At 45.4% G+C, this 25,861-nt stretch overlaps 1 protein-coding gene across 1 annotated transcript in view; it reads left to right on the top strand.

The window, feature by feature from the left end:
- WWC3 (WWC family member 3) overlaps nucleotides 1–25,861 on the top strand; it is a 108,328-nt gene that overhangs the window by 12,856 nt on the left and 69,611 nt on the right. Inside the window, exon 2 of the mRNA XM_027963576.3 lies at nucleotides 24,750–24,859. Within this exon, the coding sequence (XP_027819377.2) occupies nucleotides 24,750–24,859 (110 nt within the window). The remainder of the gene's footprint in view (nucleotides 1–24,749; nucleotides 24,860–25,861) is intronic.

Here is a 25,861-nt window from a genome sequence, read left to right on the forward strand (position 1 = left end):
CACTTACCAAGAAGCCACATGTTAACATTGCCCAGGAGTTTGACCGACTGTAAGGGAAGAGTACCACCAGCAACAGCCTGATTTTACTAGGTTAAAAATATAGTTGATTTCACAAAGGCAACTGACTCTTTCATTCAGAGGGATTTATCTTACAGAAAGACTTCCTGGCACTGCTGTCCATTTTAGAAAAGTTGATGTGGTATGTGATTATGTGTCAGTGTTTGGGGTGAAATGAAATTTGTGGATGAGAGACCAGTTGATACTTGGCGCTTTGGAGATCAGCATTTTTATCTTTCACATCTTTTTGAAAGAACATCTTAAAACTATATTGTATGCTTCTTATTTCTTCTTGGATTTACTACAGTGTAACATTTTCTTGATAGTTAAGGTTTGTATGCATGAACATGGATAATCATATGTTCTTGGAATGTACCAGTAACCACAGAGACCACTCAGACATTGTTAGCCTTGATTTTAGGCATGGATGGTCTTGGCGTTTGACTCAAGGCTCTGTTGTTTCATGTGTGCCCTAAGGCAGTATTTGGAGTCTCTGAACCTTGTGGTTTCTTCTTTCAGAAATGGGGACACTAAGGTCAATGTCTAGTGTGTAGTAGACACTCACATTATAATTGTTCTTGTGGTCATACTGAATAAATAGTCATTCAACTTAGTGATTCTTCGTCTTTTCTTTCCTGCCCATCAAAATTTCCTCCTTCTATTATGTCACTTATGCTTCTGAGTTGCTTGCTTCGTTTTCTTCTTGTATACCCCTGGTGACCCACCAGAGTAAGGACAAGTGCTCAGAGAGTGCATGATAACTTTTTTCTCTCTGCTTGGAGCTGTTCTTTGCATTCCCTTGGTTTTGTGGCTGGGAACATGAAGTTGCTAGAAATGAAATGTTACAAAGAGGTTAGTACAGAGCCATCAAGCTTTGTGGGTACAGGGCTAGGTAGTGTGGGGGAGAATGGATACATGTATATGTATGGCCGAGTTCCTTCACTGTCCACCTGAAACTGTCACAGCATTGTTAATCGGCTATACACCAATACAAAATAAAAAGGAAAAAAAAAGAAGGGCTAGGTAGTAAGTATTTTAGGCTTGGCCAGCCTTAGAGTCACTGTTGCAACTGCTCAGCTCTGCTTTTGTAGCTAAAAAGCAGTCATGTGTGCATGCTAGGTCGCTTCAGTTGTGTCGGACTCTTTGTGACCCTATGGATTGTAGCCTGCCAGGTTCCTCTGTCCATGGGATTCTCCAGGCTAGAATACTGGAGTGGGTTATGATTTCCTCCTCCTGGGGATCTTCCCTACCCAGGGATCAAACCTGTGTCTCTTATATCTTGTGCATTGGCAGGCAGGTTCTTTACTCTTTGAGACACCTGGGAAGCCCCAAAACAATCATAGGCAATCCCTAAATGTGAATGTGCCTGACTGTGTTCAATAAAAACTTACAGAGAAAGGAGGCAGGCTGGGTTTGGCCCTTGGAACCTAGTTTGCTGACTGGTGATCGACGTCATGCTTGTTTGTATACTGTGTTAACACCACCAAAGCTCTTACATCTTCAGCTTTCATTGTAGTTGTGTTAGCTTGGATATAGATCTGAAAACACCCCAAATATGTACAGAAATATTGACTTTCAGGTAGAGATATCATATTGCGGAATTTGGTCTTTGTAATATTTGGTGATGTTAGAGGTTTTACAGATTCACATCACATGGTGAGATCTTGTTTCATAATTAATAGACACTTAACATTGGACAGGTATTAAGAATTGAGAATTAAGAAGTTGGGCTTCCCTGGTGGTCCAGTGGTTAAGAATCCACCTGCCAGTGCAGGGGAAATGGATTTGATCCCTGCTCCGGGAAGGTCCCACATGTGGTGGAGCAGCTAAGCCCATGTGCACAACTACTGAGCCTGTGCTCTAGAGCTTATAAGCTGCAATCACTGAGTTTATACACTTAGAGTCTGTGTTCTGCAGCAAGAGAAGCCACTGCAATGAGAAGCCCATGGACCGCAGTGAAGAGTAGCCCCTGTTGATGAAGAGTAGCTGCCAGCATCAGCACAGGGGAGCCGGGCCTTTTGCCTGGCTTGTACCAGGTTTGCCAACAGGGCTGTGAGGAATGCCATGGACCAGGAACTGCTGTGCAGCAGATGCGTTTCGTTCCTATTATTTTAGCAGTCAAGTGGTGCATTTTTAAAGAGTATGTCTTTAAAGAAGATTTACATATACTTTTGGAATGCCCATATAATATTATCAGTTCTTCGGTTTAGAAATGAATTATTGTTACTTAAAGAAAAAGAGGTGGATAGTTACTTTCTAACGGCTGGGTGGTTTGAGATCTAAAATGATGAGGCTGAAGCCCACGGCGGCCAGCTCTGTGGAATTCTTTCACATTGTGACTTTCCCTCAGGAAAGGCACGTAGTCGACCTGGCGGCGCCAGGTTATGGATGGACTGACTGCTTTGGAAGGCATCTCACATAGATCATTCTGATTGATCCGACCCAGGTCAACCACGATTGCCATCTCAGTAATCTCAGTACAAAGAGCCAAGACGCCAGAGAGCAAGCCTCCCCCCGCCTCCAATATCACAAACCTCCAAAATGTCACCATGCAGATGGCATATTGACAGAAATGTCAAGGATTACCAAGAATAGCTCCTTGCATTCTTATGTACTGAGGAGGAGAAAGACAGAGTACCATTTGCATTTTAAGTGCCACTGTGGTGGCCAGAACCAGTACTTTCCCCAATTCTGTCTTGGGGCTTTAGGTGTACTTTCCATTTTGAAACAAGACCTCATGTACTTATTTTACCTTGAAAATGATTAATAGAAGTCTTTTTCTTATGGTGTGTTTTATCACCTGGCTCCTTTAAAAATACAGATCACTAATAAGGTTCTATATAAACGTGTAACTGATCAAATCCTTGTTTTTCCTGAGTCAGTGTCAGCATTTCAGTTCTACTCTAAATCTAGTGCCAGTGCAGTAAATATTTGGAATCCAAAGTCTGCATTTCCTTCAGGCTAACTTTTATCTGGTTATATAAAGTAGAGAAACACAGACTTTCTTTCCGTCTGTTTCGAGGTGCTTAGTAGCCACTCAGTCATTGGCTGGTGCGGGCGTCATCCCTTTTTTGCACCAGTGAAAATGATACCCTCACATGTCCCTTCAGGGATGAGTGCTACTTTTGTCATTTTCAGGAAAATCACGTACATTAATCCCAACCAGGTTGTGGAGTAGGAAGAAGAGCTAAGGTTTTTCAGGCAGTTCCACCATCCTGAGCTGCGAGATGAGTTTGGAGCGTACTCTCCAGACTCGTGGATAGTCCAAGCCAAGTTGGATTCCACAGGAGCCCCTCATGGATTGCAGACCAGAAAACACGCCTGGGTGTCTTTCCTCTTTCCCCTGGCCTTTTTTATGTGTCACTGGTGTTAGATTGCTTTACCTCTCCACCTGGAGTTAAAGAAGGTGCCTTGACCCATTCCAAACTACTAAAATAGATAAAAAGTGGGAAATTTTCCGAGAAGCAAACCAGTGACATAATGGTACTGCAGGCATACAAATTACTGGAATTGGTTTTGTGAAGCAATTGGCTGATACTGTTGGCAAAGCTGGGTTTTTTCTCACCAAAAAGGTAGCCCTAGATTAAAGTTGATTGTTCCCATATCAAGTTCTTTTTTCGTCCCTTGAAAGTAAAGGTAAAACAGAAGTATAACCTTGAGACTGTTGTTCTTTTGATCATCAGGTGTTATTATACTTCCTGGAAAGATGGATCAAAGGCAGAACTTTCCAGAAATAGGGATAGGAAGGTGCTGGAGAAAAAGTGTTAATTGTAGTGCAGTTTGTTTATAAAGGAGCCAATGAATACTATGTACAATGGTCCATCATGGAAACTACCTCCACTTCGGTGGAATTGTGCAATGAAACAAAGCCTCACATCTCTAGTCAGGATTTCTCAAGCCAGATTTCTGAAACACCTTCAGGAATTGTCACAGGGAACACTGTTGGAACGCCAGACACTTGAAGCCACAAGGCATCATGCCTGTTTCAAGAGAGGTCTTGAGCCTCAGGCTTCCATAGCCATCACAGCCTGTATGCGGGGCCATCGGCAGTCAGGTGGCCTGATGATGTCTCTGACCGTGAGTATCAGCCAGCTCAAGAGTTAGATCATTCTTTCTTTTGTTGAGCTGGCCTGGGTGGCAGCTTCTGTTTAACCTTTCCCTCTGGTCCTTGTCGGCTCTCACTAGGGTCCATTAACATTAGCCCTAATTTGGGTGTCCATAAGGAGCTACAGCCTCTGACTGTGAATCAAACTGGAAAATTCTTCAAGAGATGGGAATACCAGACAATCTGACCTGCCTCCTAAGAAACTTGTATGCAGGTCAAGAAACAACAGTTAGAACCAGACATGGAACAACGGACTGGTTCCAAATTGGAAAAAGAGTACGTCAAGGCTGTATATTGTCACCCTGCTTATTTAACTTACATGCGGAGTATATCATGTGAAATGTCCTCCTCAAGGGGATCTATTCGACCCAGAGATTGAATCTGCATCTCCTGCATTGGGAGGCAGATTCTTTACCACTGAGCCACCAGGGAAACCCACAGACATATCAAACCTTCACTCCTTTTCAGGGCTGAATCCCATTTCATTGTCTGAGTAGAGCACATTGTGTTTACCCCTTTCTTTGTTGATGGGCATTTGGGTTGTTTCCACCTTTTGGCTGTTGTGAGTGGTGCTGCTGTGACACTCGAGTATCCACTTTCAGTATTCCTGGGTATATACCTAGGAGTGGAATTGTTGGGTCATGTGGTCATTTGATATTTACCTTTATGAAGAACCATAGAACTCTTTTCCACAGTAGCTGTATACCATGTTACATTACAGAAGCAATGCATGAGGGTTAGTTTCTGCACATCCTTACCAACACTTACTGTTTTCTGTTGTTATTTTTTGTTTGCTATTTGAAGAAGTGACCATCCTATTGGGTGTGAAGTGGTATCTCGTTGTGGTTTTAGTGTGCATTTCTATTTCCCTAATGGCTCAGGATGATAGGGCTCTTTCCATGTGCTTGTTGACCGTCTGTGTATCTTGGAGAGATACCTGTTCAATTCCTTCATCCATTTCTTGCCCATTGGGTTGTTTGCCTTTTTGTTGTTGAACTATATATTGTGAATGGGCTTCCCCAGTGGCTCAGTGGTAAAGAATCTGCCTGCAGTGCAGGAGACACAGGAGATGCAGGTTCAATCCTTGGGTCAGGAAGATCCCCTGGAGGAGGACGTTGCAAATCCATTCCAGTACTCTTGCCTGGAAAGTCCCATGGACAGAGAATCCTGGCGGGCTACAGTCCATGGGGTCACAAAGAGTTGGAAACGACTGAAGCGACTTAACACATAGCACATATATTATGAATACTGAACCCTTGTCAGGTATATGATTTGCAACTGGTATCCATTTTTGCAAAGTTCTCCTGGTGAGTTCAGTTAGCAACCAGGCTCAGGAACCACTAATCTGGACCAGTGATTCTTGGTGCTACCTCCAAACACCTGGGAAACTTTCTGAAAATAAAAAAAGTGCAGCCCTTTGCCCCCTACCCAAGGGGTTCTGATAACCCCTCTTTCCCCCTCAAACAGACAGCTACCTGGTGAAATAGTAGTTTAACTAAGGTTACTGACAACCTGGCTGCATGGATGGTGCATGCATGCATGCTCAGTTGTATCCAACTCTTTTGCGACCCCATGGATTGTAGCCCTCCAGACTCTGTACATGAATGGACTGGTGTCATCAAAGCAGAGAATCCGGCAGGTCTGTAGAAGGTCAGCTGGCATCAGCTACCTATTCCCTGTTCTCCAGAATATTCTGCACAGAGTTTATATTCTGTGGGAACTTGAATAGAATTTTTGTATCCTACTGTTGTGTGAAAATTGTATAAATCTCAATTACATCAAACTGGTTCATAGTGCTTTTCAGGTTCACTATATCCTTCTACTTCTCTGTATCTTCATTCTATTAATTTTTGAGAGTTTGATATTGAAACTCCACCTAAAAATCTCAACTTATCTACTTAAAAAACCATTGTAATATATAGGGGAACTATATATAACTTTGTTCTGTATTTTGCAAGTCTCCTGTACCTGTAAATGTGTTATCGCAGTTTCATAATTTAAGAAATTTTAAAAAAGAGAGAAAAAATTCAATAAAAAAGAATATTCTGTGCAGAGCCACATGCTCACTCACATCACAGGATGGCCTGGCCTCCCTGAAGTACCACCAAGGCTTGTGTTGTCAGGCCTCTTGGGAGGTGACATTTCAACTGCCTGTTTCTTCTCTGCCCATGGGAAGGGCACCTCAGCTCACATGTGACATGCTGAGCTGTACACTTATTATTTCTTTCCAATCTCTTCTCATGCAGAGCGCACTGTTGGTGCTTGCTCGCAGCATTTCTGCTTTAATCAGGGTAGTGTGGAACATTGTGGTTTTCTACTCTGAAGAAAGATTCTATTGTCAGTCAGTTTCCCCCTACCTCATGACTCCTGCATTTTCATTGGAAGGACTGATGCTGAAGCTGAAGCTCCAATATGTTGGCCACCTGATGCAAAGAGCCAAGTCACTGGAAAAGATCCTGAGCTGGGAAAGATTGAGGGCAGGAGGAGAAAGGGGTGGCAGAGGATGAGATGGTTGGATGGCATCACCTGCTCAACGGACATGAGTTTGAGCAAACTCGGGAGATGGTGAAGGACAGGGAAGCCTGGCATGGTACAGTCCATGGGGTTGCAGAGTCAGACACAACTGAGGGACTGAACAACATGACCCTTAATTCTGAAGGAGACCGAGAGCTTGGCTCAGAACTGAGAAGGTGGATGATTGTGGGGTGGTTGGTGGAGTTTTTTAACTTTTGGTTTATTTTTATATATTTTTGGCTGCCTGGGTCTTTGTTGCTGCTGGGGCTCCTCTCTAGTTGCAGTGCACAGGCTTCTCATTGCACTGGCTTCTTTTGTTGCAGCGCACAGGCTCAAGAGCGGGCAGGCTTAGTTGTTCTGTTCATGTGTGTAATCTTCACATGCTAGGAATCAAAGCCATGTCCCCTGCATTTGATAAGAATAGAACCACAGATTCTTAACCACTGGACCACCAGGGAGGTCTGGCTGCTGAAGCTTTCTAGTGGAAGTTCTCGTCTGATAGGAGGCTGGATGTGGGGGCAAGAGAGGGTACACTCCCTGGGGTTCTCTGTATCACAGAATCTCTTCTTCCGCTCACATGGAAGTGTTTCCCGCAGCATCTTTATCACCCTGGTGGGTCGCGTCTTGCCCCTGGGTTCCTAGGGGCTGAGGCTCTGCCATGTTCTTCCTTCCTGTACCTTCTGCTCCAGGCCATCCCCGCCCCCCCCCCACCCCCCATGTCTCCTGCTGTTCGGAAGTGACTTATTTCCATACACACTTTGGGAACAGCGTAGGGACTCGTAAGAACAGATTTTGATGGGCAGAAGAAAGGTCATCTTGAAAGGATTCAATTCCATAGAAGCGCATGTGTTTTATTAAATTCCAAGTTAGGGCACAAAGTATATTTAGCTGGGCATTTTTATAGGATCGTTCTGCTCAAGTGCTTCATCATGGTCATGCTTAGAAAGAAGGCAAAGGAAAGCGTTTGGAATAATCTCCTGGCCATCCTTCCATCTCATGCTTATCACTTACTCTGTGTACCAATTTTAAAGCAACCTAGACGTCCATCAGCAGATGAATTGATACAGGAGTTGTGGTACATATAGACAGTTATTACTGAGCCATAAAAAGAAACACATTTGAGTCAGTTCTTATGAAGTACATGAACATAGACTCTATTCTACAGAGTGAAGTCCCTCAGAAAGAGGAAAACAAATGTGTGTGAATGAATATATATGTAATCTAGAAAGATGGTCTTGATGAACCTATCTACAGGGCAGCAGTGGAGATGGAGATGCAGAGAACAGACTTGTGGACACAGTGGGGAAAGGAGAGGCTGGCACCGATGGAGACAGTAGCATAGAAACATGTAAATTACCATATGCAGGAGAGAGCCAGTGGGAATTTGCTGTTATGAAGCAGGAAACCCAAAGCTAGTGGTCTATGACAGTCTGGAGGGATGGGATGGGGTGGGAAGTGGGAGGGAGGTTCCGAGGGAGGGGACATACGTAAACCCATGGCTGATTCATGTTGATATATGGCAGGAACCAACACAGTATTGGAGAGCAAGTATCCTCCAATGAAAAATAAGTAAAAAAATTGATGCCTGTTTTAGAATCATTGTCTGCTTCAGAAAAAGGAGAAACTGACCCTGGGGTGAGCGTGGCATTATACTGGTTACCACGTGCAATATTGTCGTGAAATGTTTTAAGTCCATGTATTTGGCTGGTGCTTTCCCTTTCTCTCGTCTTTGCCAGCCTGACCTCATCCCTCTTGTTTCCCACGCCTGGGCTGAATAAATAATTATTTGAATTATAAAGATATTTTAAATGTTCTAGATGTAGTACTCTCAGTTTGAGAAGCAGATGCTGGTTAAAGTAGCTGATCATGTTCCTTACTCTGCTCACCTCCCAACTTCCTTCTTCATGGAGATGCTTGCTACCTCTCCCCCCATACCAGATGGATGACTCTTTACCTTTGAGAGCCATACTTATATGAGATGGCTCAAGCTCGTATAAGGATCTCAAGTGCTGATTATCTAAAGAGTATTTAAAAGTACTGCTGCTCATGCGCCCTGAAAAATCAGTGAGGTCTAACTTCTAGGGTGAATCTGGAAGTCCCCGGTAATCTCGTTGCAGCCACTGTGAACATCCACTGTCGTCTGGACTCTGTCTTATTCACAATAATGAATGAATGTTTGCTGATGATTGCAACCCCGTCATGAAACTTTGGCAGATAAGCCTTCACCTTAGAAACCAGAAACATTACGTTTTCTAAAGGGGAAAGAAAGGTGAAATAGCGAGCTTTTGTATTGTTGTATACAAATGCAAATGCTGTTGTATTGTTGTTTGGGAGCAGTGACTGGTGGTCAGAGTTTGCTGTTCTGCTGAACGTGAAAACCACTTATGTTTTTGTTGCATTGATTTCTTCCCTGAGCGTCCATCGCCCTCTTTGTGCCCCTACCATTGAGGGAGTTTGTCAGGTAGTAACGATTTGTTATTTATTTGCTCCCTGACTGAGCTGAATTCCTGGCGGAAAACTCCTGATGCCTAGCATCTTAGATAGCTTTCCTGCAGTGAGTATTGAAACAGATGAATAGCACTGTACAGTTTTCATAGAGCTTCTCCTAGGGTGGGGTCCCCAGGCCCACTCATCCTTAGCTAAGATCACATGCCTGAGACCATGAGCATCATTTATCCAGGCCGTGGGCCCTGGCTCTGCATGGCAGGAGCTCCCTGTGCAGCTGGGACCATGTTCTGCCAAGGGTCTTCCCACCCATACATCTCACCTTGGCAGGGTGACTGCAGCCTCAAATACCCACCAGTTGCTGGGTCCCCAACCAAACCACCAGATGTCAGAGACAACAGGGAGTGGTGGGCACTGTGGCATGCTAGTGGGTGGCCCCTCCTCAGGGGATGGCCCTCATCAGCTTTAGCCATTTTCGTCTTTGGGGATTATAATCCGCATGTGCCAGCCCTTCCAATTTTCAAGAAACTTAGAAATTCAGGTGTTTGGAACCAAATCTCCTGAGGTTAAATGCTGGAAATCCACTCGAGTTTCGGTAGATGACCCGAGGACTGTTACTGTGCACCAGACAGAACGTCACCGGCAGGCTGAGTTGGCCTCAGGGCAGCCTTGGAGTCATGTCCTTCCAGCTCTTGCTGCCTGGTTACCCTTCTCCTAGACAGAGAGAAGAGGAATCTGGGAAGAATTCATAAAAGAATGGAATACAATATTATAAAGCATCTGTACCCCTATACTGCACCCCCCGGTATGGGATGCCAGGGCACAGATTATACTGAAAAAAGAAGCATATTTTACTTATTTTTATTGTTTTAATTATGAAAGTATGATAATACATCTACAGGAAACTTGAAAAATACAAAGTTATGTATAGTTCCACTATGTATTACAATTATTTTTTCAGCAGGTAAGTTAAGACGTTTAGTTGGAGTTTCAATATCAAACTCTCAAAAAATAATAGAATGAATAAACAGAAAGGGCTTATTTTATTGGTATGGACATACCACAGTCCCATCTAGTCCTCTACCTACAGTAGCCACTGTGTTTGGGTGTCTTCTCTAGCTCATCTTTTTTCTTTCTGTAAATAAAGAATCTAAAATGTGGTCATATATCAAGTAATTTTATAGCCACTCTTTCTTCCTGACGAGTAGGCAAAGCACTTTCAAGTTATTACAGTGTCTTATTAAACACACTTTAAACATTATCCCAAGTAGGTCTCACAAGGAGGGGAATTCTGTTTTGCTGTTTGCTCCGTTGGGCTTCCCTGGTGTCTCAAGAGTAAAGAATCCACCTTCAATCCAGGAGATGTGGGGTCAATCCCTGGGTCGGGAAGATGCCCTGTTGAAGGAAATGGCAACTCACTCCAGTATTCTTGCCTAGAGAATTCCATAGACAGAAGAGTTTGGCAGGCTGTAGTCCATAAAGTTGCACAGAGTCAGACATGACTGAAGCGACTAAACCACCACCACCACCATTATCTGCATTGCCTGAGTAGAGCCTGGCATGTGGCAGGTCCCCAGTGACTGACTGTTGCATGATTGTTGCTGGGCAGTAGTTTATTGGATCCCATCCTATTGTTGGCCATTTGGCTTGTTTCCTTTTTCCTGTTATTGTATATAGTACTGTGATGCCCCTCTGTATATATTAAGCTCTTCACCTATTTTAGATCTTGGCCTGGGTGAGTCTTTGTGGGGGAGGTGCTCTGTGCATTGTAGAGGGTGTAGCAACATTCCTGACTTCTGCTCTCCAGACTCAGTAGCACGTCCCCTCCACCCCTGTAACAACCAAAAGTATCTTCAGACACTACCAAGTGTCTGCAGGAGGCACCGTGGCCCTTAGTTGAGAATCACTGTACTGGTAGGATTAGTGAACCAAAGAGTGTCCATGTATTTTAAGATTTTGAACCTTAAAATATATGCTGCTTGGGGAAAATACTTCCGTGAGCTGTTGTCTGCTGCTTCTCTCTATTCCTTTTCACCCAGTCTCCTTCCTATGAGACATCAGTGTCCTCCCCTGTGACTGTCTAGAGCAGTGCTGTCCAATACAACATTCTGTAATGATGGGATGGGAATAGTCCATGTCTGCCCTGTCTAGTATGGCAGCCACTAGATGCACATATTTCTTGAATGCTTAAAAGACGACCAGTGCAACCAAAGAATGAACTTTTCATTTTAACTAATTTCAATAGCTAGCCACATGTGGCTAGTGGCTGCCTGCATGGACGGTGCAGGAAAGTCCCTCTCTAGGGCACCCTCAAATCATCCACCCTTTCTCAGAGTGGCCTCGCTGAGAATCAAATCAATAGCAGATTTTGAGGTGACTTCTTGATTGGTGTGTGGTTTGAGTTCAGCTCCTTCTTTTGTTACCTTCCAGCATCTCAGTTAGGAAAGCAGTCTAAGGAAATAAAGCCTAATTGAGACACGAAGGAATGGGGCTGCCCTCTGGCCCCTTAAGCCTGCCTGGAATGTGTTTGCCTATAAGTCCTAGGGGGCCTGATTTGGGAATTCTGACTTGTAGGAGAGACACGATAGGAAGATAGACTTTTCCCTTAACTCATTCCATTCTCTTCTTCCTTTGCTAGAAGTTTCTTCCCCACTAATCTGTATAGATGAATTCATCTCCTCATCCCTCCCTTTATCCCTCCATCCTTCTGTTCATCATCCATCCATCCCTCTGTATATCTTTCCTTCCTTCCTTCCATTGACCCATGTACTGATCCAACTGTTTATCCATCTATCCATCCCTTCATCAGACCCTTTGTCCATCCTCATTCCATCCATCCTTTCCTCCGTCCATCCTTCTCTCTGTCCATCCTTTCCTCCACCCTTCCATCTCTCCCTATCACTCCATTTCTCCCTCCATCCCTCTAAGCATAGTGCGCTTCTACTATAGGGTCAGTGTCTGTGCCAGGTACTGAGGAAGAGGACTTCTAGGATCCTTGACTTTGTGATGTGCACGTTTCTGGTGGGGGTGTCTGAAGACACTTACCCTTTGATGAAGATTCAGAGCAGAGTCTCGGGAGCAGGATTGCCCCTACTTGTAGTCAGATAGCCTCTGCAGGGAAAGGGGGCTGGGGACCCTTGGAGTCAGAAGATGGGTTAAGGTCATCTCAATCGAGAGCATTGGGCTGGTTTTGAGGAGGATAAGGCCTGCTCTTTGCGATCTCATTCTCTGCAATTGGATTGCTGGGCCTTGATGTCCCAGGTAACTCAGCTGGTAAAGAATCTTCCTACCAATGCAAGAGTCCGGGGTTCGATTCCTGGGTCAGGAAGATCCCCTGGAGAAGGAAACGGCAACCCAGTCCAGTATCCTTGCCTGGAGAATCCCATGGACAGAGGAGCCTGGCAGGCTACAGTCCGTGGGGTCGCAAAGAGTCAGACACAACTGAGCGACTAAGACGGGATGCCCCAGAGCCAGGCAGGCAGAGCCCATTGTTCTTCCTTGGTTTCTGGTCCTTGGAAGAACTCCTTCCTTCACTTGTGTCCCCTCTGCCATCATGAAGCAGACCCCAGGCGCATGATGGGAAGCAATGATCCAGGGGCTGGCCCCATTGACCTTCAGGGTGGTTTGGGGTGACATCTCCGAGCTCTGACCAGGTGGGCTCAGGTGCCGAGTGCTGGTGGCTTTAGGTCTAGGAGATGTGCACCAACAAGTAGTTAAAAAAAAAAAAAAAACAACAACTTGTATTTCAAAAAAAGCATGAATTACTTGTCCTAGATGTTGCTTTCTGTTTTGGATGCAGGTGGGCCTTGTGTTTTTGCTCTCAGCAGCCAGCAGTCCTGCCCAGCCTGACCCCAGCTCCCCAGCCAGTGTCCAGCAGAGCATGCGCAGAGCCTCTGCCCTAGTGTCTGCAGTCTGGTGGCTATTTCTTCCTAGTTCCTGGACACTCTCCTCCAGCCTAGTGGTCCCTGCCTGCCTTGCTCGTGCCTGCGCTCCCCGCTGGTGTCTGCCCACCAGTGATGCTGCCGTAGAGGCAGTGATGCCCCATCCTGCCTCCTTGGGGAGTCTCGAGCCCCTGTGAGGTAGAACCTTTGCAGGGAGAATGAGTTTCCCATGGGGCGGGCCCACATTAGTGCAGAGGCACACCTCTTCGCCCCCCGGCTGCCTCAGAGACCTTCAGCCCTGTGTTTCCTGATGTCCCTGTTGGGGGGGAACCCAACAGGAACCCGGAAACAGTGGCAGTGCTGAGTCCTGTTAGCCTTCCCACCTCTTCTCCCTCTTCCTGCTGTCCACTTTCCCTGTAGCCTGAGGGACTTTCCTCCCAAGAAGCAGATCGGATGTCTACGCCCCGCCTCCATTCCTCAGGCCTCCGTGCAGCTTGTAAACTGCAGCCTTGCATGCAGGCTGGGCCCGTGCCTTCCAGCAGAGGCTTCCTTGTGACTCACCTGTTCTCACCCCACCTGCACGAGTCCTGGGCAGGTCCCCTGTCTTCCTTGGCAGATCAGAAGTGGCCTGGATGCTCCTTTCTCTAGAGCTGGAACTGGTCTTTACCTCAGGAGCTGGTACGAGGAGCTCTCTCGCCTCTTGCCCCTGGGTGGGGTGCTTTGGGTACAGGGTTCCCAAAACTGGACTTCCCAGACAGGCAGCATTTTGTGTATATACGAGGGCAGCTCTTTGGGTATTTGTGTAAACACATTTTTCTAGGGAGGAGAGTGATGGCTTGTCTCAGGTTCCCAAAGAGATTGAAGAACTGAAAGACTGAGAATTTGCCAGTCCCCACATCCTTAGCTGCCACGTATTCCTTCATCCGAGCTTGATGGGCGACTGAACGCTTTAGATGTTCAGGCATTTTCCTTTCTGCTTTTATTCATGGATTCAGATGCTGATATGTGCGAAGGGGCATCTATAAAGAATGGAATTCTCATTCCCAAAAGAAAACACGTTAAATTACTGCTGAAGAATCCACTTGCCAGTGCAGGAGACACGAGTTCTATCCCTGGGTTGGAAAGATCCCCTGGAGGAGGAAATGGCAACCCACTCCAGTATTGTCGCCTAGAGAATCCCATAGTCAGAGGAGCCTGACAGCCTACAGTCCATGGGGTTGCAAAAGAGTCCGACAGACATAACTTAGTGACTGAGCACACATGCAAAAAGTTGTGTGTGTGTCTATTTCTTATTTTTATTTTTTGGTGGTAATTAATGCAAAAAAGGGTGGGCGATAAAATCCTTGAGCTGTTACTCTTAGAAGCCTGGTGCAGGACTTCTGCAACTGGGAACAATGCTCAGGGAAGAGCTTGATGTCGGCAGTATTTGCAAACCTGACACAGATCAGAGAGTCCGGAGTTGTGTGCCTTCTCCGTCGCTGTGTGCCTGGGCCGAAAGGATGGCCAGACCTTCCCGAGTCGCCTCCCCATGTGATGCCATTTCTAAAGAATGTTATTGTTGGGTCTCTTTGCTCTCCTTGGCCAGTGGGGTTTTCCTCTCCTATTTCAGTTGAATTTTCTTCTTCCGTCAATTGTTGCTGGTTTTTTTTTTTTTTTTTCCCAAATCCTTCCTTAAAACCTCCCCTTTTGATTTTTAAATATCCCTTCCTGTCTGTTGTACTCAGTAGTAAGAACCAAAAGTTTATAATACTGTACTTTTTTTTTTTGAGGAGTATTTTAAATTCCTCTTCTGTCATTTTTGTCATATTAAAAATAAGAAGATGGTCATTAACTTCCCAAACTGTAATCTCTTTGGAGCAATCATCAGCAATTTGTCAGGAGAGTTAAGAAGGATAAAGATTACTGAAAATCTGCATATGGTGCGTATATCCTTATCCTTGGGCTTCCCAGGTGGTGCTAGTGGTAAAGAACCCACCTGCTCATGCAGGAGACATAAGATACTTGGGTTCAATCCCTGGATTGGGAAGACCTATTGGAGAAGGGCACGGCAACCCACTCCAATATTATTGCCTGGAGATTCCCACGGATGGAGGAGCCCAGCAGGCTGCAGTCTATAGAGTCGCACAGAGTTGGACACTAATGAAGTGACTTAAGTACACACGCACGCATGCTTATTCTTATTAAGCTTATTCAGCATCTTAATTTCTAGTATTTTTCTCAGAGATGGTGGTTCCTGGCTGACAGGAACCCTTTATTCTTGCCTGGAATCCCTTCTTTGCACTTGATGGACGTGCAGAGAGCCCCCAGTGACCCGTGCAGGAATCTCCTCCTGGTCTCGCCAGTTCTTAGGTGCACATCCCTGAACTCATGGCCCTCCTAGGTAAAGTGGAGAATGGTGATAATGGTGCTGATTGAGGAAGATTTCTCCCATCCGCCTGAGCACAATGGGGGCTCATGGCTGTGGCTGTACACTTTCAGTGCTGTCTGCAAAACCTGAAGGCTGGTGGGCAGGAGCCCCACACATTGAGCACGGTGGTCCTTGTGTGACTGGATACACTCACCTGTAGGTATATCGTGGAGCATTGCCTTTCTAAGTACTGCTGACTGCTCCAGAAAGTAGGAGAGCATTTGTGTCACATGTGCAACGGAAAGAAAAGTTTCATGACATAGTATGTACCATCTTAGCCTTGTGTGGTGTTATATGCTCCAGTATTTTCTTTTTAAACCAAAACACTGATTGGGACATACTCTGTCAATTTCAGAGCTCACTGATGGGCTGTGGCTATAGCACGAGCATGATGTTGAGTAATGTGACTCAAATACAGAGGACTGGGAATGATGGGTTTAGAGAATGTTTTAATATGTGTTTAGCGATTTGGAAGACTTCTGGGACATTGATCAGCCATGACTTAGAATGTATGAATCAAAATCACCAGATAACAGCTTAACATGAGTGAGATGACAGTCACCTATGTCCTTGGTTTTTTTTTTTTTCCTTCTCTCCAGAATTTCATATGACTTGGAATCCTGAAATTGTCTCTTCCCACTGTAAATGAAGTACTTGTTAGGAGTCTCAGTGCATGTGTGTATTTATTTTTTAACATACCTTTTAGTAAGGTGTAATTTACATACCAGGGCTTCTCAGGTGGCTCAGTGGTAAAGGATTCGCCTGCAACACAGGAGATGTGGATTTGATCCCTAATCCCAGAAGACCCCCTGGAGAAGGGAATGGCCACCCACTCCAGTCTTCTTCTTTTTTAAGATTTAAATATTTATTTAATTTATTTATTTAGCCATGCCAGGTCTTAGTTGTGGCACACTAACTTTTAGTTACCGCATGTAGATCTAGTTCCCTGACCAGGAATAGAACCTCAGCCCCCTGCATTGGGAGCTTAGAGTCTCATCCACTGGACCACCAGGGAAGTCCCCCACTCCAGTATTCTTGACTGGAGAATCCCATGGACAGAGAAGCTTGGCGGGCCACAATTCATAGGGTTGCAAAGAGTCCAACATGGAAAGTGACAAAACAACAACAGCAATTTACATACCACAAAAGTCACCATTTTAGTGTAGTTCACTGAGTTGTAGTGACTGAATGCAGCTGGATGACCATCACCTCAATTTGGTGTTAGAACATTTCCATCTTCCATCCCCCACTTTCCCACTCTAGTTTCCGACAGCCTCGGATCTGCTTTCTGCCTGTTTATTTTGGAATGCCTGCTCTCCTGGTTCCTCTTTGTAAATGGCGGGTTCCAGAAATCAGACTCTTGGGAGTCATCATTTCTCCATGCCCCCCAGCTTAGAACTCCAGGGGCTGGGCTTCTCCACAGTGGCCAGCCAGCCTGGTTGGGAGCCCAGGGAGGAGGAGCCATTGGCGTCCATCAGAAGTGGACTAGATTCTGAGGGCTGGTTTGGGTGGGTGCCGGGGGCTTGGAGGAAAGCAGCTGTGGCAGATTGGAAGGCCCTGAGCTGACTGTGGGTCTCCCGGTGAGGGCCCTCCAGCCCACACTGGCTCTCTGTTGTTAGCACTGTGCGTCCAGGATGCAGTTGCCCACCTTTCCTGGCGCTCTGGTAAATATACCCCAAGCACCTGTCCCTCCCAGCCCTGAAGAGGAAGCCTGCATCCACCGTGCAGCAACCCTCTCTCTTGCATCCAGTCTCTCCAATCTCAGATCTGCACACCTGCTCGTGAGCATATTCTGTGAATACAAAGATGTGGGAGAACAGCTCTTGAGCGGTGTGGATGTATATTGGGTGGCAGGCTGCCTTTGCCATCGATTGGGTTGTGTCTGACTCATGCTGTGTGTGCAGCCAAGCACCTAGTGGGTGCGCTGTGGAACTCTGTGGGGGCAGATCAGAGCCAGAGGAGGTGCCAGTCTTGCCCAGAGGAAACAAATATTCTGGGAGGTGCTGTGTGAGCCGATAACCACATTCTACATAGAGTTTAGGAAATGTCCCAGGAGGAGAGAGGAAATGCTGAGGCTGGCGCAAGAAAGGACAGCTTACTTCCTGCTGCAGTGGGCTGGGGCTGGACAGGAGGAAAGTGAAAGTGAAATTCACTCACTCATGTCCAACTCTTTGACACTAGGCTCCTCTGTCCATTGGATTCTCCAGGCAAGAATACTGGAGTGGGTTGCCAGGCCCTCCTCCAGGGGATCTTCCCCACCCAGGAATTGAACCTGCATCTCCTGCATTGCAGGCGGATTCTTTACCACCTGATCTACCAAGGAAGACCCTGGACAGGAGGGATCTGCATCAAATCTTGGAAGATGGAACAAGATTGAGCAGGAAGAGGGCAGGAGGGATGCATGGGAAAGAGAGAGTGCTCCAAGTTTGAGAATAGCTGTTCAAGCAGAGCTTGCTAGGCAGGTGGGTGGACAGATGGGGCCGGGGGCGTGGGGGCAGTGGGTGTTGAGGGAAGGGAAGCAGTTCCCTGCCAGAGGTTTTATGCTCTTAGGAACCTGGCTCTTCCCAGATCCTCACCAGAGGCTTGTGAAAGACAGTCTCTTGCTCACCCCTCCATTCTAGCACCTCAGTCCTAGGATTTTAAACTATGTTGTTCCACTCGTACAGTATTATACTGCCAAATGAGAATAATGATCACATTCCCCCAGTTTTTAGAGGGAAAATATAGCATGGAAGGAAAATGTATGTTTACGCAGTATGTAAAAAGTGCCCCAAATCTTTGTAATGGTTACAGCCTTTCAGCTCTACCACCCCATAGTAAAGATGAGAAAACTGAGGCACAGCCAAACAGTCATTTTCCCAGGCTCATCCTCACTAGTAAGTTCTTAAAAATATAGTTGCCTCAGTTGGACTTTTTTCTCCCATGACACCTTTACAAGTTGTGGCAGTGTCCATCCATTGTGGACAATGGACACATTGTGACAATCACACATTGTCAGTGTGATTTAACAGAACATACACTGTGAAGGACCTTACTTAGTCACCAGTTCGTGGTCTTTTTCAGGTGTTGTGACTTCTGTTCACCAGTGTGTGAACCTGTGTGATTACAAAGTGGTAAGTGCTGTCAATAACAGAAATATGGACAGTGGTCCTGCTCACCCCTTCCCTCTCCAGGCTCCATGGCAGGAGAAATATAAGATATCCAGCCCTTTCCCAATAATATCTATACTTGGCTAACATGCTCTGAATCACTAACAATGCTCACATAACCAAATAAGGTTAAATGTTCAGACTTCTTGCAGGTTCTGAGTATTTCTCTCCTTTTTCCAGATCCCCAGATGTGTTAGTTAGCTGACTGTTCTAACAAACAACTCAAAGTCTCAGTTGCTTAACAGAATAGAAGTTTGTTGCTTATGTCAATTTAATGTGGCCTATCGGGGTGGAGAAGGGGCTCTCCAGACTCTTTGATCCACCCAGACTTCTTCCGTGGCTTGGTTCTCTCAACTTCTCAGGTTTTGCTCTGGTCTTACTCCACCCATGCTGCTATTACAGAATATCGCAGTCTGGTTTGCTTATAACCAGCAGACATGTTTTTCTCACAGTTTGAGAGGCTGGAGATCAAAGATCAAGGCTCCAACATGGTCAGGTTCTGGTAAGAGCTCTCTCCATAGTTCAGAGCCAGCAACTCCTCATTGTGTCCTCACAAGGTGGGAATGTTATGGAGCTCTCTAGGGTTTTCTATAAGGGCACTAATCCTATTCCCAAGGGCTGCACCCTCATGACCCAAACACTTCGCTCAGGTTCCACCTCCTAATTCCACCATGTTGGGTATTTCAACATGTGAATTCTGGGGGACACATATTCAGACTGTAGCACTCATTCTCTGCTGAGTTGTTTGTTTCTGGCTGACAGACAAAAGATGTGAGAGGGCATGGAGGGTCCTGCCAGGAGCTTGTGGGACAAGCCTGGAAGGGGTGTACGTTACCTTTGCCTGCAACTGATTGGCTAGAGCCAGGCCATGGGGCTCCACTCAGCTACACGGAGGCTGGAGAATGTGATTTTTCTGTGAGCCCAAGAGGAAGATGAAGCAGAGGTTTGGTGGAACTGTTTGTCTTATTCCTACTCAATTGCTTTGGGTAACAAAAGTGGACTTATAGGAGGGTAGCCTTTAAATATTGGCTCACCTGACCAAGCAGAACTGTTCTATTGTGACTAATGAAAGTTGCATTTGCCATGATTCTCAATGGGGTTCTATGACCCAATTGATACCCCCACTGGGATTTCAGTAACAGTGAGTTTTGAACTTGAGTGAGTTGACTGTGGTCAGGTTCCACCTCCTTTCAGGCTAGCCAGCCCATTTCTCCACTGCAAAAAGCTGTTCCCTTCCATTCACGATGCCACCTGGGTTTGCATGCGGAGGTTCAGGAACACAAGTGCGTCCCTAAATGATGTTTGGTCCCTCAGAATGACACATAGACAAATCTCAGTGAGAGGTATCTGGTTGAGGCATCAAAGATAGTGGGAACACCTGTTGCCACTGAAGCAGTGAGTCTGCTGCTGGGCTTTTGTTTTTTAAATCAAAGATGGTGGAGACTGGAGGTCTGCAGTTGCAGTCTTGTGCTACTGGGGGAAAAGGTTTTACCTGCATGTGATTCTCTGTGATCATTTGTCTTGTGGATTCACTGCTATTCATGAAACCTGTGTCTCCTCTTCCCCTAAGATTTGTTTGAGGAGCTGTTTGCTCTTCAGATTAGCCTGTGAATCTGCCTGTGAACTGTAAGTGTTATTTTTTTGTTTGAGTCAATGAAAAGCAGAGGGAAGATGCCTGGAAAAGACCCTACTGACCATGGCTGGCTTTCAAGATGCTGGAAGCCACCATGGATGCCAGCAGTCTCAAAGCTGGAAAACGAGAGAATGGCTTCTCCCTAGGGCCTCCAGAGAATGCAGTCTATGGACATCTTGGTTTTAGTTCAGTATAATCAATCTGGGCTTCCAGTCTCCTGAGCTGAAAGATGACACATGTTGTTTAATGTCACCTACTTTGTGGCAGTTGGTCACAACAACATAAGACTAGTACAGTCTCAAGCAAGTCTATTGGAGGTGGAGGGGGAGGCAGGAGGTGGAGTGGATGGAGCTGGTCTCCGCGCTATAACTCAGGAGGCCACACCCAGCCAGCAGGACCCCATGAGATTCATCAGATCACCTCCATTTTAAAGATTAGGAAACTGAGGCAGGCCCAGGAACAGAAGGAATGACTTATCCAAGGTTTCTCGGCAGTTTCTCTGGGAACTGGTAATGGCTGAGATGGTCCAGTGCCGCTTCTTTTTTGTTGTTATTTTATTTTGTTGTTATGTTATTTTCTTTATCTTTGTTGCTCCACAGGCTTTTCCTCTAGCTGTGGCACACAGGCTTCTCACTGTGGTGGATTCTCTTTTTGCAGAGCACAGGCTCAGTAGTTGTGGCGCAGGGGCTTAGTTGTTCTGTGGCGTGTAGGATCTTCCCAGACCAGGGATCAAACCTATGTCTCCTGTGTTGGCAGGCAGATTCTATACCACTAAGCCACCAGGGAAACCCCCCAGTGCCACTTCTTAAAGAGCCCTACAGGATGCAGTAGGCGAAAGGGAACAAAAAGAAGCCCATGTCTGCATCCTCCAGATTCTCCCCCTTCCTGTGGACCAAGTCTAATAAGAACGACCAGCAAAACGTATTCATTTCCTCTGCGGAGGCCAACAGGAGCTGTTTGAGAAGTGGGGAAGTCAGCGACTCCAGGTCAGTGTTGCTCAGATAGGAGGAGACTGGGGAGAAATGACCACACAGGGGCTTCGCCTTGGGGAACACTGAGTGCCCAGCCCCTCAGTTCATCACCCAGCTCCTCCACATTCTGAAAATGCTGAGGCACTTATGTTGTGCGCCATACCTGCTAGTTCCTTGATAGTGAAGCATGCTCGTGCTGTCCAGGTTTGTCCTGAGCCCTTGAACAAATGTATTCAAGAGATCCCCACAGGGTGATGAAAAAGCCCATTTCTTATTCCACTGCTAGGAGCATGTGCTGATGTTAAAGCAGTTTGGCAGTGTGCATCAAGGGTTTGCTATAAGCTCACATCCATTATTTATAAGAAAGAACAGAACATTGGAACGTGGCTAAATTGATGACTTGAGGTTCCTGGTAAAACAGTTACGGTTCACTGCATGTGGCAGAAGATTCTCACATGATAGAAAGCAATGGTGACAGAGACTTAAAGGACACGAGGGGAAAAAAAATTGAGTGTATGAAATTGTATCTAGTGTGATATCAGCTGTGGAGAAATGTAGGAAAATAAGCTAAACCATCAATCCAGGACTTCTGGATCATAGGTGCTTTTATTTCCTATGCTTTATATTTTACTGTCTGAATATTTTACATTGGATTTATGATAAAGAGAAAAGAGCTTCATATCCTTTAACACTGTAAGTTTATTTCTGGAATCTTTCAAAGAAAATAATTGTAAATACAGTTTACAAGCTCTATGCATAAAGATGTTCCCTTCGTCATAGTTTTTTAAATGAAGATATAATTCATGTATACCATAGAAGTCTCCCTTTAAAGCATGCCATTCACTAGTTCTTAGTGTAATTACCCCCTAAAGGAAGCCTAACAACCTCTTAGCAATCACACCCCATTCCCACTTTATCTCCAACCCCTGAAATCACTGATCTACCCTCTGTCTCTGTGAACTTGCATGTTCTGGACATTTCTCGTAGATGAATGCATACAGCATGTAGCCTCTGTGTCTGGCTTCTGTCACCCAGCACAGTAACTTCAAAGTTCATCCATATTGTAGTGTTTGCCAGTACTTCATTCTTTTTTTATGACTGAATCACATTCCATCCATAGACCACATTTTATTTGTCCATTCATCAGTTGATGGCCCTTAGTTGTTTTCACCTTTTGGCTACGGCGAATAATGCTGCTATGGACATTCTTTTGGGTGGATATATATTTTCGTTTCTCGTAGGTATACACATAGGTGTAGGATTTCTGGCTTACATGGAAACTCTTCGACTATTTGAGAAATTGTTGAAATGTTGAATCATGAATACTTACACTAGTGGAAATTAGGAAATAATATATCTATTAGGAAATAATGTATCTACTGATTGTAGGAGAGTGCTTGAGTTATGTGCTTAGTCGCTTAGTCATGTCCAACTCTTTGCAACCCCATGGACTGTAGCCTGCTAGGTTTCTCTGTCCATGGGATTTTCCAGGCAGGAATACTGGAGTGCATTGCCATGCCCTTCTCCAGGGGATCTTCCCAACCCAGGGATCTAACCCATGTCCCTTGTGTCTCCTGCATTGACAGGCGGATTCTTTACTGTAAAATATATTAATTCTCCTTCCCTTAATGAACAAAATGTTTGTAAAACTGCAACGTACTTATTCTTAGGCCAGGTGCTGGGGGTCAAAGGCAGTTGAGACAGGGTCATTGTTCTCTGAATCTGCTGTTCGGATTTATCCATCTATTTATCAGGATGACACATCCTCCAGGGGCTTCCCTGACGGCTCAGCAGGCAAAGAATCCGCCTGCAGTGCTGGAGACACAGGAGACATGGATTCGATCCCGGGGTCAGGAAGATCCTGGGAGGAGGAAATGGCAACCCACTGCAGTATTCTGGCCTGGAGAATTCCATGGGCAGAGGAGCCTGGTGGGCTACAGTACATGGGGGTCACAAAGAGTCGGATACAACTTAGCGACTCAACAACAACAACGACACAAATTAAGTGAGCTGGGTTCAGCAGCGCTGGAAGAGCAGGCTTCCCACATATGTTTGTTGACTAAATGAGGTCATATATATAAGAGATGCTTTGAATGCTCCTGTGCTTGGCCATTTTCTCTAGGCTTATGCGTGAATCTAGAATAGCAGAGATGTGCTCAGAACTCAGTTTATCTTCAGGTGACACTGTGTTGTGGTTTGGTCCCATTCAGGACTTGAGTCATGCACAACACCCTGCCGTTACTTGTTTGACTTGGAACCATGCCACCACTATCCCATTCCCTACCTGTAAAGGAACTGTGCTGTGGACGTTGGTGTTTGGGGCCAGGACAAAGGGTATGCAGTAGGCTCATCTTGTGATGTTGTAGGGTTTTGAGCGCATTGTATTTAAGAGGATTTCCAAGGATGTGTTTTACTTTCTATATGTATATTTCTGTTTTGATATTGACTCCTAACTTCTTAAAACCATATGTTTAAAATGAAGATGAGACCGATTAGTGTTGTTCTGATGGTGCTGATCAGTTTGTAAAAGCTGCTGAGAGAGACAGAACTTTGTTGTCAAACCAGTTTGGGGAAATAACATGTTCAAAATTCATACTGGTCTTGTGGGGTTTGGCAGTGGTTGTGGTGTCTCACTTTTCTGGGGCGAGAGACTGAAACAGAGATGTGGGAAGATTGAGTTAGTGAAATTTAGGTTATCAGATTCTCATGCATACCAGTCACTGTGCAGTTTTAGAGACAACTGAATAGATAGCTGCCCTGACTCAGACAATTTTAGGGGTGGCCTGTTTTATACCACAGCTGTCCTGTCAATCTCTGTGATCATGAGATGTAGGGGAGGGGGAGGTTCTGCTTATCTGGAAAACCTTTCCTTTATCTCTCTGTGTCAAGCCAAGCTTTCCTGGATCAGATTGACTTCAAGGAGAAACGTCTGTAGACAATATGCTTTTGTTGTTTTTTGCCAGAAAACAAAGAGGATCCTTTGCAGTTTCTGACTCCTACTGAGTAAGGAATCCAGGCAGTATTTAGTAGGCATCTCCTTGTATCGTTACCATGCTTGTTTGGCTTTTTGCCTTTGGTCAGTGGTAAACATTTAACTCCTTTGCTTATGCCCGGTGGGGGTTGGGGTATAGATGAAACTTACAAATACATTTTAAATACATTGACACTGTAATGTACAGAAACCGAAAGTTGAGACCGGGGAACATTTGTCAGAGAATGAGAACAAAACATAGGTGCTCTCATGTTGTGGCAGAGCCACATTCCATTGTCATCAACTCATTAAGCATACAGCTTCGGAGATGCTTGTTTTACCTGTTTTGTAACTGTCAATATCTGTTTTCACTGGTGTTTAAGGTTGCGTTGTGGGATAGTCATGCTTTTAACCATGAGTATACTGATACTGTTACTGATGATTATTTAGGCAAAGTCAGTGACTGACTTTTCCAACCAAATACTTGGAACAAAAGCAGTCAGTTTGTTAAGATGATACAGAATTTTGTATTGAAACCAAATTCTAGAGTTGGCTCAGCAAACTTAGGTGAAACTGACCTCACTTTCATATTTGCTTTCATAATTTTATTTTGCAGGATAACAAAGCCATTGACCTTTGCTGACTGTGTTGGGGATGAACTTCCTTTAGGATGGGAAACTGTATATGATAAACAAATTGGAATTTATTACATGGACCACATAAATAGTAAGTAGAATGCCACACTTGAGTTGTTATATATGGTTGAGTTTTCATGTTGATCTCACAGATGCTAGGAACTCTTTCTGTAGAGTGAAACAATTGTTACTCACTCTCCAACACAGCATTAAACTAGATTTTATAAATGTCATCTGAAGTCTTCGTTAGCTGAGTTGTTCAAAAATTGAAGCGATTGTATGTTGGCTTGTATGTTGCCCTGTATGTTGCCCAGGACTGCATGGAATATGTTGAATGCAGAGTTTCAATACCTGATAGAAGGAATAAATTTTATAAATTTCCCAGACAGTCTGGTAATAGAAGTCGCTAACCAAATGAGGAGAGTATTTCTTGCAGAGTGGAATTTACAAGTTCTTCTAACAATGAATGCCCAAATGATGATCTGAACTTCATTTTGTCTTATCCCTTTGATTTTTAACTGTAATGTGCCAAACTTTTTGGAGCTTTGGGAAGGGAGAAAATGATGTAAAGACCACAGCTAAAATCACAGGTCCTAGACCATGCCAGCCTTCTCTGTAGAATTGTTGGGAGCAGTGGTTCTCATCCAGGGCTGGCGTTACCTCCAAGGGACACTTGGTGTTGTCTGGGGGCATTTTCAGGCACTCAGCCTGCAGTGATTTGGCTCTTAACCAATGCCTGAGCAGAGGGGTGAGTGTGGCCCCAGCTTTGCCACCCTCTGCTGTGGTTACCCCATGGGCAGGAGGGCTTCTTAGGCAGATCCACTGCTGACAGGATGGACGTGGTGCTTAGCAAGATTGCACCCAGGGGCCACAGTCCCCTGGCCTGGCTGCCGAGCACCCCAGGGCTGCATGCAACTGGAGTTTCTGGCCATCTGGGCCACCTTCCCCTCAGGTCAGGGCTCCACTGTCTCCGGGCCCGGGTGGCGTTACTGAACGGCACAGGGATCGGCCTTGCATGACTTTTCTGGAAAGCCTGCCAAGGCCCAGGACCACCTTGTGCTGGCTCTTCTCCTCCTGCTCTCCTCCTGCTGTG

This window comes from Ovis aries, chromosome X, assembly GCF_016772045.2.
Source record: "Ovis aries strain OAR_USU_Benz2616 breed Rambouillet chromosome X, ARS-UI_Ramb_v3.0, whole genome shotgun sequence".
NCBI lineage: Eukaryota > Metazoa > Chordata > Mammalia > Artiodactyla > Bovidae > Ovis > Ovis aries.